Below are 14,239 nucleotides of genomic sequence, written 5' to 3'. Positions count from 1 at the left end.
CTCTTGTCCTGACTGTGTCTAGAATTAGACCCAGATATTCGAGCCTCTGGGTGGGAACCAGAAATGACTTTTGCTGGTTCACCAGCCACCCGAATTCCTGTAAAGAAATCATAGTAATTTCTATGTTTTGTAGCAAGGTCTGAGGAGACTCTGCATGAAGCAGAAGATCGTCTAGGTAACCTAGAATCGATACACCTCTTTGGCGCAGAAGTGCCAACATTGGGGCCAACACCTTTGTGAAGACCCGCGGAGCCGTGGCGAGACCGAAAGGTAACGCCACAAACTGATAGTGGTTCTCCTCTACGGAAAAGCGTAGAAAACGCTGATGTCCTGCGAAAATGGGAATGTGAAGATAGGCGTCCTTGATGTCTATGGACGCTAGGACATCCCCTGGATGCAGGAAGGCTGCTACCGTGCGAATGGACTCCATTCTGAATCTTCTTATGTTGACGAAAGAATTGAGTGCTCTTAAGTCCAGAATTGGACGCACTTTGCCCTCTTTCCTGGGTATTGTAAACAGGTTTGAATAAAACCCTTGAAACCGTTCTGTCCAAGGAACGTGGACTACCACTCCTTGTTGTAGTAAATCTGTGACTGCTCTCCGCAGATCTTCTAAACGATCTGCGGATAGTCGGATATTGGAAGGGAAGAATCGCGCCGGTGGGAGAGATCGAAACTCGATCTTGTACCCTGACCTTATGACTTCGCAAACCCATTTGTCCGGGATTCTGGAAAGCCATGGATCCGGGAACCGGCGAAGACGTCCCCCCACCCCAGTTATGGGTGGGGGCGCACCTTCAGGCTTTGGATGGTTTATCTTCAGGTCTGGAGGGGGCGGGCTTTTGCTTGCCCGACCAACGACCCCTGACGCCTCCTGCAGGAGCTATGGAGGACTTCGTTTTTTCACCCGCTGGACGAAAAAACCTCTTGTGAGCAGAAAAAGAAGGCCCTCGTTTTTGACGAGTTCCTCTACCTTTAAAATTTTGCGGTAAAAAGGTGCTTTTTCCACCGGTGAGATCCTTAATGATCTCATCTAAGTTGGCTCCAAATAGACGCTCTCCTGAAAAGGGGATATTAGCCAATGCTTTTTTGGAACCTTGGTCGGCTAACCAACCTTTTAGCCACAGTGTACGCCTGAGAACCACTGCTGAGACTGATGCTCGCGCCATTAATGGAGTGGCGTCTAACGCCGCATCACATACAAACTGTAACCCCTGTATCATTTGTTCCAACAAATCTGATACCGCCTGAGGGACTTCTTCTAAGTCCCGGCGTAACCACTTGGTCCATTCAGTTACAGCCTGCGAAACCAGACCAATAGCAATTATTGGTCTGAAAGCTGATCCAATCAAGGAAAACATGGTGCGAGACATAGCTTCTATCTTGCGATCCACTGGATCTTTAAAAGACGGAGCGTCTTCTAAAGGAATAACCGTGGCTTTATTCAATCTAGCAATAGGTGAATCCACCACAGGTGGTTCTGTCCATTTCTTAATAAGGGTTTCCTCAAACGGATAACGCCTGTCAATGCGTTTAGAAATATTAAAAGTGCGTTTTGGCAGACGCCATTCTTCTTCGATTGGATTGCCAAAACATTTGGGCAATGGAAAAACCTTCGCCACTTTGATGCGCTTTTTAGTCCCAAAAGGGATCTCAGTTTCAGCTATTTCTGATGGAATACCCTGTAACCTTAAAGTCTCTTGAACAGATACAATGAGTGTGTTTACCAACGCTTCCTCTCGGGCTATGGCGGATGCCGAAACATCCTCCTCACTGTCTGAAGAGACAGGACCCGAGACACCAATACCAGATGAAGTACCTGCAACTGCAGAAATAGGCTCAGAGTCTGAATCCGAGGTTTCAGATAATAAGGGGTTAGGCGGGGGTCGCATTCTTGCGCCCTGTCCCTGACAAGCCACTTCCACCCGGGACACAAAAGTTTCCATAATAGCTGACAAAGATTCAATTGTCAATGGGGTGCTGGAGGATCCCGCAGACCCCTCGAGAGGATCCGGAGGAGATACATGAGTGGCAGGGTCCATGTTAATACAGGACACCTTTGCCAGCAAAACAAAAAAACTTTTTCTTTTTTTTTTGTGTGTCTCCCCCTAGCGCAATAGCGCCCCTCAGAGTACCTGCTTCTCGATCCCAGAGAGAGAGAGAGAGGGACCCCCAAGGCTCACCAACCGATGCAGTGCAGTTTCCAACAAACTGCAGTCAGCGTCTGTCTTACACAGACTGGAAGGAGCTGTTTGCTTTTTCCCGGGCAGAAGGCGTGGCTCCGCCCCGTGTACGCCTTCCGGCGTTCCCAGCCCTCCACGAGGTAGCTGGGCTCACAAAACATGGCCGCTCCCATAGAAGAGACATAAGACTCCAAAAACATGGCGGCCGGCGTGACCTGAGGACATACATGCATTCGGTCTACGGCAAAATGGCGGCGGACCGCCGATATCGTCTTCCCAGCACATCCACCTGCACTCTGCTAAGAGGTGGCATATGGATCTACAGAGATACACTGCACATAAGGTAGGATTATACCTCCTATGTCTGCTGTAATGTTACAGTCTGCTGGGTAGAGTGTTAGCTCTTGAACCAAGTCCACTTCCCACAAACACATGCTGTATTACAAGGGGGACTTGTAAGTATCAGATATATACTGACCATATATGGAGGGGCCCATAATATATACTGCCTCATAATGAGGAAAAAAGGGAACGTTTACTCACCATACCGAACCGACAGGCACCCTCTCTTCACAATACCCTCTCCACCGGGGTGGGGGTTTGTGGACGCCTCGACTCTCTGGTACCTGGCGTCCAAGCGAGACTTAACTCGCAAAGTCAGTCCCTTTACTGGGACTCCGTCGCGGCCGACCCAGCGCACTGGTCTGCACGCGCTCGTAGGCAGAAACCGGGGTGACCACTGGATCTCAACATCCAGCCCGTCGCCCGGCCCCGCATACTTACTTGAATATGTCGCGGCCGACCAAGCGCAATGCCATGGTCTGCGCGCGCTCGTAGGCCGGCTGGGGTGACCACAAGTGTCGCCCAGTCCGGCATTTTTGCTTGAAGATCTCACAGGAAAAAAACACTGGAGAAAACTACCTAAAAAAATGTCTTTTTCTTAAAGAAAAAAGTCTTGCCAGGACCAAAAGATCCCAGCAAGGAACTTAGGTCCTTACTCCTGACTAGACAGAAAAAAACTGATTCCCTGTAGCAGAGAGAGGGAGGATATACCCTCAGGGACTGCCCCTAAGGTGGAGCCAGAACGTTTTGTCATTCTGCCTAGTCCTACTCCTGCGGAGACAACATAACCCAGCTCTTGAGAATCAAGAAGACTACGTCTGTCAATGAGCGATAGAGAAAGAATAATTCTATTTCAAATGTTTTTTCACTAAGACGGGTGAGGGGGGACACAAAAGGAAAGGGGAGTCCCCTAGATGGTACACCGATCGCTCAAAAGAAAGAAAAAAAAAAAAAAAAAGGAAAAACCTCAAAAGGGTTATTTTCCCTACTATATCCACAACTAAGAGGGGGGGGGGGGAGTGGTAACAGTGGTAGATTTCCTATAGGCTCTGAGGATAGCTGTTCATTTTGAAGGCCTTTTTTCATTATAAGATCATATAAATTATTTATTATTTTCTGATCTACAATCTGACAGGGGTTGCACCACAAAGTGTTCAGAAAGGCACCAGATTCCCTGCAACCCTTTTAACAATTTGAAGGATAACTAGGAGCCGAACTGGCTATGCAGGAAAAGACCAGGTAAGCTCTAAGAAGTTTGTAATGGTTTATAGTGGCATACTGTATATGTCCTAGGAACATATGTTGGACTAGACTTGTTGCGTGTTCTTCCTTGTTTACACCTGTTTATTTTTCCCCCATAAGTCAAAGAGGGTAGCCGTGTGAAATTAAAGGGTTCCAGCGCATGTGGTTCTTTCAAATGTTTTCTTTTAAACAAGGTACACGGTTGCCAGAACTTGATTTGATTGTGAGTATGATCTAATTTTTAACTTGTGAGTAAAATATCTCTGGATTCAGTATGTCATTGTCTTTTTGGAAAATATGGAAAGATTTATGAAATTGAGTGAGTTGGAGGAGGCTGGATTTTGACAATGACATTCCAACACCGCAAAAAGCAAATATGAATTTCTTTGAAAAAATAAGTACACAAGAAGATATGCCAAAGTCAAGGATGTAGAAAGTATGTAGATGTAGAGGCCAATCAAAACCTGCAGAATACACAGGAACTAGGTGTTTGATTGCAAACCAAAAAAGTTGCCAGGTAATGGGAACACTTTCTAGGATGGAATTACAGGGTTTGGGGAGGGTTTGTAGAGCAGTCAAATACAGATGTATGGTGAGAGGGGCAGGCAGGTGCCCTGGCACCTACATACCATATGTGGAGGAAAACAACACATAAGGGGAATACTGAGAACAGAAGCAATGCGACTTTTCCAGTATTAATCCAGCAAAGGAGATTGACCGGGTTCAAACAAACAACAGGTTCTTAAGGAGAGGCAGCAACAGACATTTTTATTTCCATAGAAACAAAAAAGACAACCCGGCAATTGCTGATCCTAAACGGAGGAGGGAAGTATATAAAAAACTCAGTGCAGAGTCTGAGGGTTGTAGGCCAGGGAGACCTATGTAAAAACAAAAAGGGTGGGGTCCGTCTAATGGAGCTAACCTTCCAGTATAGAGAAGAGTTTTGGCGACCTTGATGGTGAAGCATGGCACTGGCTGTCCAGAAAGTTTATCAGCAGAACCTGGAAAAAATGCTCATGAGGAGGCAACTGAAGAGTGCTAATGGCTCTGAACATGGGGATAGCAATAGGCAAAATGTGGTGCGGTCAGGATTAGGCCCAGATATTCCGAATAGTACAAGGTGGGGGGGAAAGGTGTCAGTGCTTCTGGCCTATGGTTCAAAGATTTGACTCAGGAGAAAAGAATCTTAAAAATGTACCCTGTGATATGAATGCTCAGAATTGATTATTAAATTATAGCGTCAACTCAAGTGTGGCAAGTTCAGCATGGTAAAAGCTACTATAAATTGTGAATATATGGGGAATCCCTCAGATTGCATTTGCAAATCAGAGTTAAAGTATCTTTCTTAAAAGAGATAGAGTGTTGGGTTTTTACAGTAGGAGACCAGGTAGGACCCACACTGCTGCAATAGACTTGGTGACAGGTCTAAAAGGAGACAGGCTGGGAGGCTCGTTACTCCAGTAATTTAAAAATATGTTTTTATGAGTATGACAGGTCATTCCATGCTACGTGGTAGGGGTTAGGGATTGACCGATAATCGGCAGAGCTGATTATCGGAGGGCCGATAGTTCAATTTTCCCGATATATTGGTCCCGGAACTTGCCAATATTACCGATATTGTCATAAAGTCATTGCGTATGTTGCGCCACGCGCATGGACAGCCTCATCTAGAGTCGGGACTAGTCTCTTGGGAGTGTATAACACAGCCATACACCCACCCACAGCAGCCCGGTGCCAGCCAGCCACCCACACCCACAGGCCCTGTACCAGACAGCCAGCGGCACTGTACCAGCCAGCCACCGACACGCACTGTACCAGACAGCCAACCACAGCCCCTGTGCCAGCTACCCACCTAAGGGTGCCAGCCAGCCACACCCCCCACCACAGGGTGCCAGCCAGCCACCCCCCCCCCACCACAGGGTGCCAGCCACCCAGCCACCCCCCCCACCACAGGGTTCCAGCCAGCCACCCACCCACCACAGGGTGCCAGCCAGCCACCCACCCACCACAGGGTGCCAGCCAGCCAAACCACAGGGTGCCAGCCAGCCACCCCCCCACCACAGGGTGCCAGCCAGCCAGCCACCCCCCCACCACAGGGTGCCAACCAGCCAGCCACCCCCCCACCACAGGGTGCCAACCAGCCAGCCCCCACCACAGGGTGCCAACCAGCCAGCCCCCACCACAGGGTGCCACCCACCCCCACCACAGGGTGCCAACCAGCCAGCCACTTGCCACAGGGTGCCAACCAGCCAGCCACCCACCACAGGGTTCCAGCCAGCCACCCACCACAGGGTGCAAGCCAGCCACCCACCTACCTACCACAGGGTGCAAGCCAGCCACCCCCCCCACCACAGGGTGCCAGCCACCCACCACCACAGGGTGCCAACCAGCCAGCCACCCCCCCACCACAGGGTGCCAGCCACCCACCCACCACCCACCACAGGGTGCCAACCAGCCAGCCACTTGCCACAGGGTGCCAACCAGCCAGCCACCCACCACAGGGTGCAAGCCAGCCACCCACCTACCACAGGGTGCAAGCCAGACACCCCCCCCACCACAGGGTGCCAACCAGCCAGCCACTTACCACAGGGTGCCAACCAGTCAGCCACCCACCACAGGGTTCCAGCCAGCCACCCACCACAGGGTTCCAGCCAGCCACCCACCACAAGGTGCAAGCCAGCCACCCACCTACCACAGGGTGCAAGCCAGCCACCCACCTACCACAGGGTGCAAGCCAGCCACCCACCACAGGGTGCCAGCCAGCCACCCCCCACCACAGGGTGCCAGCCAGCCACCCCCCACCACAGGGTGCCAACCAGCCAGCCACCGACCACAGGGTGCCAGCCAGCCACCCACTTGCCACAGGGTGCCAGCCAGCCACCCACCCACCACAGGGTGCCAGAGACCCAGCCATCCACCACTGGGTGCCACCCACCACCACAGGGTTCCAGCCAGCCACCCACCACAGGCCCTGTACCAGACAGCCAGCTGCACTGTAAAAGCCAGCCAGCGACACGCACTGTACCAGCCAACCACAGCCCCTGTGCCAGCCAGCCACCACAGGGTGCCAGCCAGCCACCCACCTACCACAGGGTGCCAGCCAGCCACCACAGTGTGCCAGCAAGCCAGCCACCCACCCACCACCACAGGGTGCCAGCCAGCCACCCACAGGGTGCCAGCCACCCACCACAGGGTGCCAGATAGCCAGCCACCCACCACAGGGTGCCAGCCACCCACCTCAGGGTGCCAGAGAGCCAGCCACCCACCACAGGGTGCCCACCCGCCGGCCACCCACCCAGCCACCACAGGGTGCCCACCCGCTGGACACTCACCCACCCACCACAGGGTTCTGGCCAGCCAGCCACCCACCACAGGGTGCCGGCCAGCCGGCCACCCACCCACCACAGGGTGCCGGCCGGCCAGCCGGCCACCCACCCACCACAGGGTGCCGGCCAGCTGGCCACCCAGCCTCCACAGGGTGCCGGCCAGCCGGCCACCCAGCCTCCACAGGGTGCCGGCCAGCCGGCCACCCAGCCACCACAGGGTGCCGGCCGGCCAGCCGGCCACCCACCCACCACAGGGTGCCGGCCAGCTGGCCACCCAGCCTCCACAGGGTGCCGGCCAGCCGGCCACCCAGCCTCCACAGGGTGCCGGCCAGCCAGCCACCCAGCCTCCACAGGGTGCCGGCCAGCCAGCCAGCCAGCCACCACAGGGTGCCGGCCGGCCAGCCAGCCAGCCAGCCACCACAGGGTGCCGGCCAGCCAGCCAGCCACCACAGGGTGCTGGCCACCCACCATCCACAGGTCGCATACGACGGGGTCTAGGCCAGAGTCGCAGCGTTCCTATTTGGCTGACAGCCCCCCCCCCACTTCGGCCGAGAGGGGTTCTGTCAGGAGATGGCGCCCGCCTGTTCTTGGTATAGTGAGTAAATGTTCCCCCCTCTTTCCCTGGTGGGTTTTGGGCTGGACGTGGGCCCCTTCCTAGGACGGTCGGACCCTCACAGCCCCGGGTTCCCCTCTATCCTATCACGCACCCCCCACTTACTGCCCCCCTCACTAATAGGGGCTATTGGGATGTTTGTTAATACTCCCGGGGGCTGGGACCAAGCTTTAGGCTGCAGGTGGGGGCGGGGGGTTCTACCTGTCACTCCAAGGCCCACCTTCCAAACGACCCCGTCCAGGAGGCTGGGGGGTCCCCACGAGGGTCCTCAGTAGCTTCGCAGGCAGCGCGAGGCCACCATTTTCTCATAGCCACATGTGCTCTGCATGATCGGCGGCCATCTTGGTACACCCGGCACCATTTTCCAGTGGATTTTTCATAGGAATCACTGATGGGAATTCCTGGAGGTGGTGTTCTGGGTGGAGCCTCTCCCTATATCCTGGTGCTGATCGTCAGATCTTTCTTTCTGGATCAAGATCACTGCTGACACGTGCTGTGCAGACGTTCTGGGCCTCCTGGTGCATCTTTGGTGTAGGTTGGTGAGTCTGGGGGGTCTCGCTCTCTCTGCTGAGGGTCTTCACTGCGCTCTGCCTGACCTCTTGTGGGCGATGTAACGCGGTGGGATGTTTTTAACAAATAAAAACAAAAAAAACTTTTTGCTGACGGGTTCCTCTGGTGCAACATGGACCCTGCAGAATGTGTCCCCATCTGACCCCCTCATGGAAGCCACAGAGCCCTCCGGATCCCAGCTATCAATAGATGCACTGTCGGCGATCCTGGAATCGATTGTGTCCCGGGTGGAGGTGGCCTTTAAAGGGCGAGGTGCCAAAAAACACCCTCCGCCTACTTTATCTGATGTCTCAGATTCTGAGTCTGACTCGGTCACTGCAAACGCGGGTCTCCCTACCTTGTCTACTACCCCGTGCCCTGTCTCCTCTGACCGGTGGTGGAGGAAGACATTTCTTCCTCCACCACCGCGCAAGAAAAGCAATGATGGACGCACTGGTTGTATCTGTGCGCGAGACTCTAAAAACAGGGGATGCAGCTGTGACTGCGACTGAGGCACATGCTACGTTTGCCACCTAGAAGCCATCCAGAGCGGCAAAGGTTTTTCCTTCCTTCTGTTGAAGGAAGGTCAAAATCCGAGCCACCGAAGGAGCGAGGATGAACCCCAAGAGACTCACAGCACGAAATGTACGTCTTCCACGTACGGTGGTAGATCTTCCTAGAAGTAGATTTCCTAGCTTTTAACAGCGTTGGAATCACTGACCCAGATAAACCTCTATCTATCAGCACCTGGCGTTTAACAGCCAAGCCGTCAAAGCCAGCGACAGTAAAGCAGGATGGAAGATTGGTCCCTGGGACAGCAGATCCTCTCTGAGCGGAAGCTTGCAAAGAACCTTGGCTACCAGCCACACCAGATCGGCGTTCCAAGCCCGGCGAGGCCAGTCCGGAGCCACTAAAATGACCGGAATCCCTTCTGCCTCAAACCTGTGTAGAAGTCTTGGCAGAAGCTTGAGAGGAGGGAAGGTTTAAATCAGACGACACTGACCCCACGGGGCCACTATCGCGTCTGTGGCATCTGCCAGATGATCCCGTGACCGAGCCACAAACCTCTGCACCTTTCTGTTGAGTTGAGACACCAACAGATGCACCTTGGGGATGCCCCACCGGAGACACAACTGAGGAAACCCCTCCAGGTGAAGAGACCACTCCCCTTGGTTCAACACCTGCCGACTGAGGGAATCCGCCTGCCAGTTTTCCACCCTAGGAATGTATACGGCGGAGAGGGCTGGAACGAGCCGTTCTGCCCACCTTAGAATTCCGGCTACCTCCAGAGCTGCCAGGATACTTTTTGTGCCCCCTTGGTGATTGACATAAGCCATGGTATTGTCCGATTGAATGAGCACTGGACATTTCTGAAGACGATCCGTTCAATGGTCCAAACACAGACTGATCGCTTGGAGTTCCAAGCCATTGATCGGAAGTCTGGACTATTTCAGTGTCCAGATCCCCTGAGCAGAATTCTTGCCGAGGACACCTCCCCAGCCTGATAGGCTGGCATTCGTGGTGACCACTGTCCAATACAAGGGGACGAAGGATTTGCCCAGCCGAAGCGCCGGAGAACGAAGCCACCATATCAGGTACTCCTTCGTTCCCCGGCTCAGCCGGATCTGATTTTCCAGAGACTGCGAAGTCTTGTCCCATTTGGCCAGAATCTCCCTTTGCAAGTACCTTATATGGACTTTGCAAACGGAACTGCCTTGAAGGTAGACACCATCAGGCCCAGCACCCGCATGCAAGTCCGGAGGGATGACTTGCCATGACATCTGCTGGACAACAGGAGACGAATTGCAGCCTGCAATTTCTGGAGTTTGCTCAGAGGAAGGAGCAATCTGATTAAGGCAGAGTCCAGAGTCAGACCCAGATAGTCCAGCTTTGTGGATGGAACCAGAGAAGAACTCTGAAAATTCAGAAGCCAGCTGAACTCCCTCAGAGTTCGTATGGTGATTTCCATGTTTTCCACCAGAGCAGTAGGGGACTCCGCTTACAGAAGCAGGTCGCCCGACTAGTCCAGTACCACGACCCCCCGTTGGTGTAACAACGCTAGCACCGGGGCTAACAATTTTGTGAAGACCTGAGGATCAGAGGCGAGACCAAAAGGGTAATGCCACAAACTGATAATGCTCTTCTCCCACGGCCCATGTCGATAGAGGCAAGAAAATCCCCCTGATGCAGGGATGCCGCCACTGTGTGAATGGACTCTTTTCTGAACTTCTGCACCCGCACAAAGCAGTTCAACATCTTGAGGTCCAGGATTGGACACACCTTGCCTTCCTTCCTGTGAACTGTAAACAGGTTTGTGTAAAACCCCTGAAAACTTTCTGATGTTGGAAACCAGGACAATCAACCCTTGAAACAACCCGGGGACAGGCGCAAGTTCGAAGGAAAGAACCTTGCCAGGAGACGAGAGGGAATCTCGATTTTGTAGCCGGACAGCTATAGCTTTGTGGACCCACTTGTCTTGTACCAGAGAAGTCCACGAGTCCGGAAACCAGCGAAGACGTCCCCCCCACCCCCGATACAGGTGAGGGTGCACCTTAATGCTGGAAGGAGCCTTGTCCGCAGATCTGAAGAAGCCCGCTCTCAGCTTGCCAGACAAGGTTAGTTTGGATCCTCCAGAAGAGGCCCTGTAAAGGCTTCGAGCCCTTGTCAGTCGACCCTGAGGGACGGAAAATCGTCTTATGAGCTGAGAAGGAGGGCCCACATCTACGACGAAGTTCCTTGCCCTTAGTAACCTGCGGAAGAAAGTACTCTTTACCCCTGTAAGACCCTTAATGATGTCATGCATTGCAGAGTAACCCCAAACAGGTGATCCCCTTGAAAGGGGAGATCAGTGAAGGCCTTTTTAGAAGTCTGATCCTCAGACCAATATTTAAGCCAAAAGACGCTGAAGGACCACTGCCGAAACAGAGAGCCAGGCCACTAGGGGAGCCGCATCCAAAGAGGCATCACATATAAACTTCAGCCCCTGGACCAGCTGGTCCCACAGCTCAGCAAAAGCCGGGGGAACTGTTCTCCCTCTAGGTCAAGGCGTAAAAGCTTAGCCCACTTGGTCGGAGGATGCGACACCAGGGCAACAGTGAACACCGGCCTCAGTGCCGAACCAGCCAGAGTGTACATATTGCGGGCCACTGGCTCCGCCTTTTTGTCAGCCGGATCCTTAAAGGCTGGGGACTGTTCAACCGGAATCATGGTTGCCTTGTTTAATCTGAAAACCGGAGGGTCCACCACTTGTGGGACAGTCCACTCCTCAATAAGGGACTCCTCATAGGGGTATCGCCTAGTAAACCACTTAGGGACCCCAAGGTGACGCTTTGGTGGTCCTCACTCTTTAGCGACAATTCTGTCAAAATAAGCGGAGACAGGGTACACCTTTGCAGCTCTGGATGGCTTTGTGAGTGCCAAAGGGAACCTGAGCCTCCGTCGCAGCTGCGTTCTCCATCTTCAAGGTCTCGGTGTGTTCATAGACGCAGCAGGGTGACCCACGTCTGCGACGGCCGAATCAGATTCAGGATCTGGTGAGACCGATGAGGCAGGGGAAGGTAGGGGGTGCTTTTTGCTAGACCGTCGCCCGAAAACCACCTCCACCCGGGACACAAGACTCCAGGACCGCTGTCAGTGCATCAATGGATGGTTGGGACCCGGAGGGTTCCGCAGCCTTAGAGAGGGGTCAAGTGGGGAGATGTGCTCCAAAGGCTCCATGAGTCACCAGGGGGACCCCACAAAAAGTTTAAAACCGCACAAAGGAACAACCCCCAAAACGCTGGGAGCACCACCGGGCCGCCAGGCACAAGCACCAAGCGATCCCCAGCCGAAAGGGAGAGAACCCCACCAGACTCGCCACCCAGCAGAAACCGGCACCTGCAGCCACCATGAGTCTACACTCCACGTGCAGCGATCAGGAAGTGAAAAAATCCAGGAATCAGCACCAAGGGATGAGGAGGGGCTCCCACCACCGGAACCACTGCCCACAGGGCTCCACTGTTATGGCCACTGCTATTTTTAATGGGAAACCACCAAAAAATGGCCACCGGACTACACAAACATGGCCGCCGTGCATAGAAACACACTATGCAAAATGGCGGCACCACGCAGCTCCCAGGAGGGATCCCTAGGCCTCAACGACAGACCCAGGCAGGAGTCCCCAACAGGGAAACCCCCCCCCCCCGGCATAGCCGATTATCTGGTCGCCGACGGTGCACCCCCCCCCCCCCATCGCCAGCACAGCGCCCTGCCCTCACCCCAGGAGGTGGACCAGACCACCCACACAGCCCCAGCGTGTGGAGGGGGGGTAGGGGGACAGATGAAAAGGGGAGGTGCCTAATAGGAAGGAGGGGAACCCAGGGGTCCGACTGTCCCAAGGAGGGGCCCATGTCCACCCCAAAACCCTCCAAGGGGAGAGGGGGGACAGCTACTACTCATACCAGGAACCAGGTGGCACCGCTCAAGACAGAACCCCTCGCCATCGAAATGGGGGCTGTTGGCAAGGAGGAACGCTGCGACCTGGTCGTATGTGACCTCATGAGGCATTTAACTCGTAGGCCAGCCTCCGTCCAAGTAGGGCTATGTTGCGGCGACCTAGCGCGCAGTTGAGGTCTGTGGGCGCTCACTGGCCAGACAGGGGAGATCACTAGATCTAGATTATCCAGCCTGTCACCCAGTACGGCAGTTGATTGTAGATCTCACAGGAAAAAACAAGGAGATAAAATTTCTATCTAAAAAAATTTGCCAGGACCAGAGATCCCAGCAAGGAACTAGGTCCTTACTCCTGACTAGGCAGAAAAAAAAACCATAAGTGCCTATAGCAGGGAGAGGGAGTATACCCCCTGGGACTGCCCATAGGCATAGCCAGATTATTTTTCTTCCTAGTGTCCCACTCCAGTAGGGGGCAGTATAACCCAATGGTTATGAAGATCAGGAGCTGTGTCCGTCAATGAACAAAAAATAAATCTGCTATTATGCCTACTTTTTTTTTTTTTTTTTTACAAAGTGAGGGGAAACATCCACTTTGTTATTACAGAAAACTGTCTACATTGGAAGATTTCCCATCACTTCCTATCCCAAGGACAACTGTAACATTTTGGATTTTGCATCACTAGTACCCGGACAAATAGAGAGAAAGGGAATCTCCCCAGTGAGGACAAAGTAAGCAATAAAAATTAGACAGTGGGTCTTGCTGTAATGTGGTTCAACTATGTACCAATGTGAAACATAATGGTGGTTTGAGAATTGTATTATCAGTTTTCTTAAAAACTCAATAAAAAATTACTGAAACCAGAAAATTAGACAGTGGTTCTAACTGTTTTACACTCCAACCATTCTGGTGTCTCCTAAGAAGAAATTTCAGAAAGGAAATATAAAATGTGAGTTGGGATTGTGATAAGTATAAGTATGTGAAAAGTATTTTGTCTCCGATGATTAGAGATGATTATATAGAATACATATTTCCAAATACATGATGAAGTCTTTGAAATACTATATATAAATAACCACTGCATTATAACCCTCAGTACTGCTGATATGTAGTAAAGGGACTCACTTTATCTGCTTAGTGCTTTTGTACCGGATGAAGAGGACAATGGGATAGATATGGACACTGTGAAGACGCTCAATAGCATGAGGGGCTATATCCAACAGACAGTGGCAGTTCTGTGAAACAAAGAGGTTTGCAGTCAGGTATGCTTTTTACATACATCCAAAGATGAACAGATTACTTTCATCTACATATTCTTTAGATAATGCTATGGGATACAGCTTTTAAATTTACCTTCTCTGTAATCTCCTTTATTGAAGCAACCGTAGTGACATCAAAGTGCCCACTTCGCCTCTTGTAGTCTATAAAAAGACAGTCCTTCACTCCACGCTCTATCGCCTGTTGTGAGGCTTTCATTACCTCTAAAAGACAGAACATTTTAATATGCAAAACATTTCACAGAAAGTAACTAGAAAACTTTAACCAGGGCAGAAAA

The 14,239-nt window shown here is 52.5% G+C and overlaps 1 protein-coding gene across 6 annotated transcripts in view; it reads right to left on the bottom strand.

Annotated features, from left to right (window-relative positions):
- The window catches only part of DLG5 (discs large MAGUK scaffold protein 5), a 235,608-nt gene that overhangs the window by 12,268 nt on the left and 209,101 nt on the right, over window positions 1–14,239 (bottom strand). For all 6 annotated transcript variants that reach the window (XM_082268205.1, XM_082268207.1, XM_082268208.1 and 3 more), the window contains 2 exons: window positions 14,038–14,165; window positions 13,810–13,919 (listed from right to left, as the gene is read on the bottom strand). In XM_082268205.1, the coding sequence (XP_082124331.1) occupies window positions 13,810–13,919; window positions 14,038–14,165 (238 nt within the window). The remainder of the gene's footprint in view (window positions 1–13,809; window positions 13,920–14,037; window positions 14,166–14,239) is intronic.

This window comes from Pelophylax lessonae, assembly GCF_965119305.1.
Source record: "Pelophylax lessonae genome assembly, chromosome: 9".
Taxonomy (NCBI): Eukaryota; Metazoa; Chordata; class Amphibia; order Anura; family Ranidae; genus Pelophylax; species Pelophylax lessonae.
This window is presented reverse-complemented; position numbering and strand designations above follow the sequence as displayed.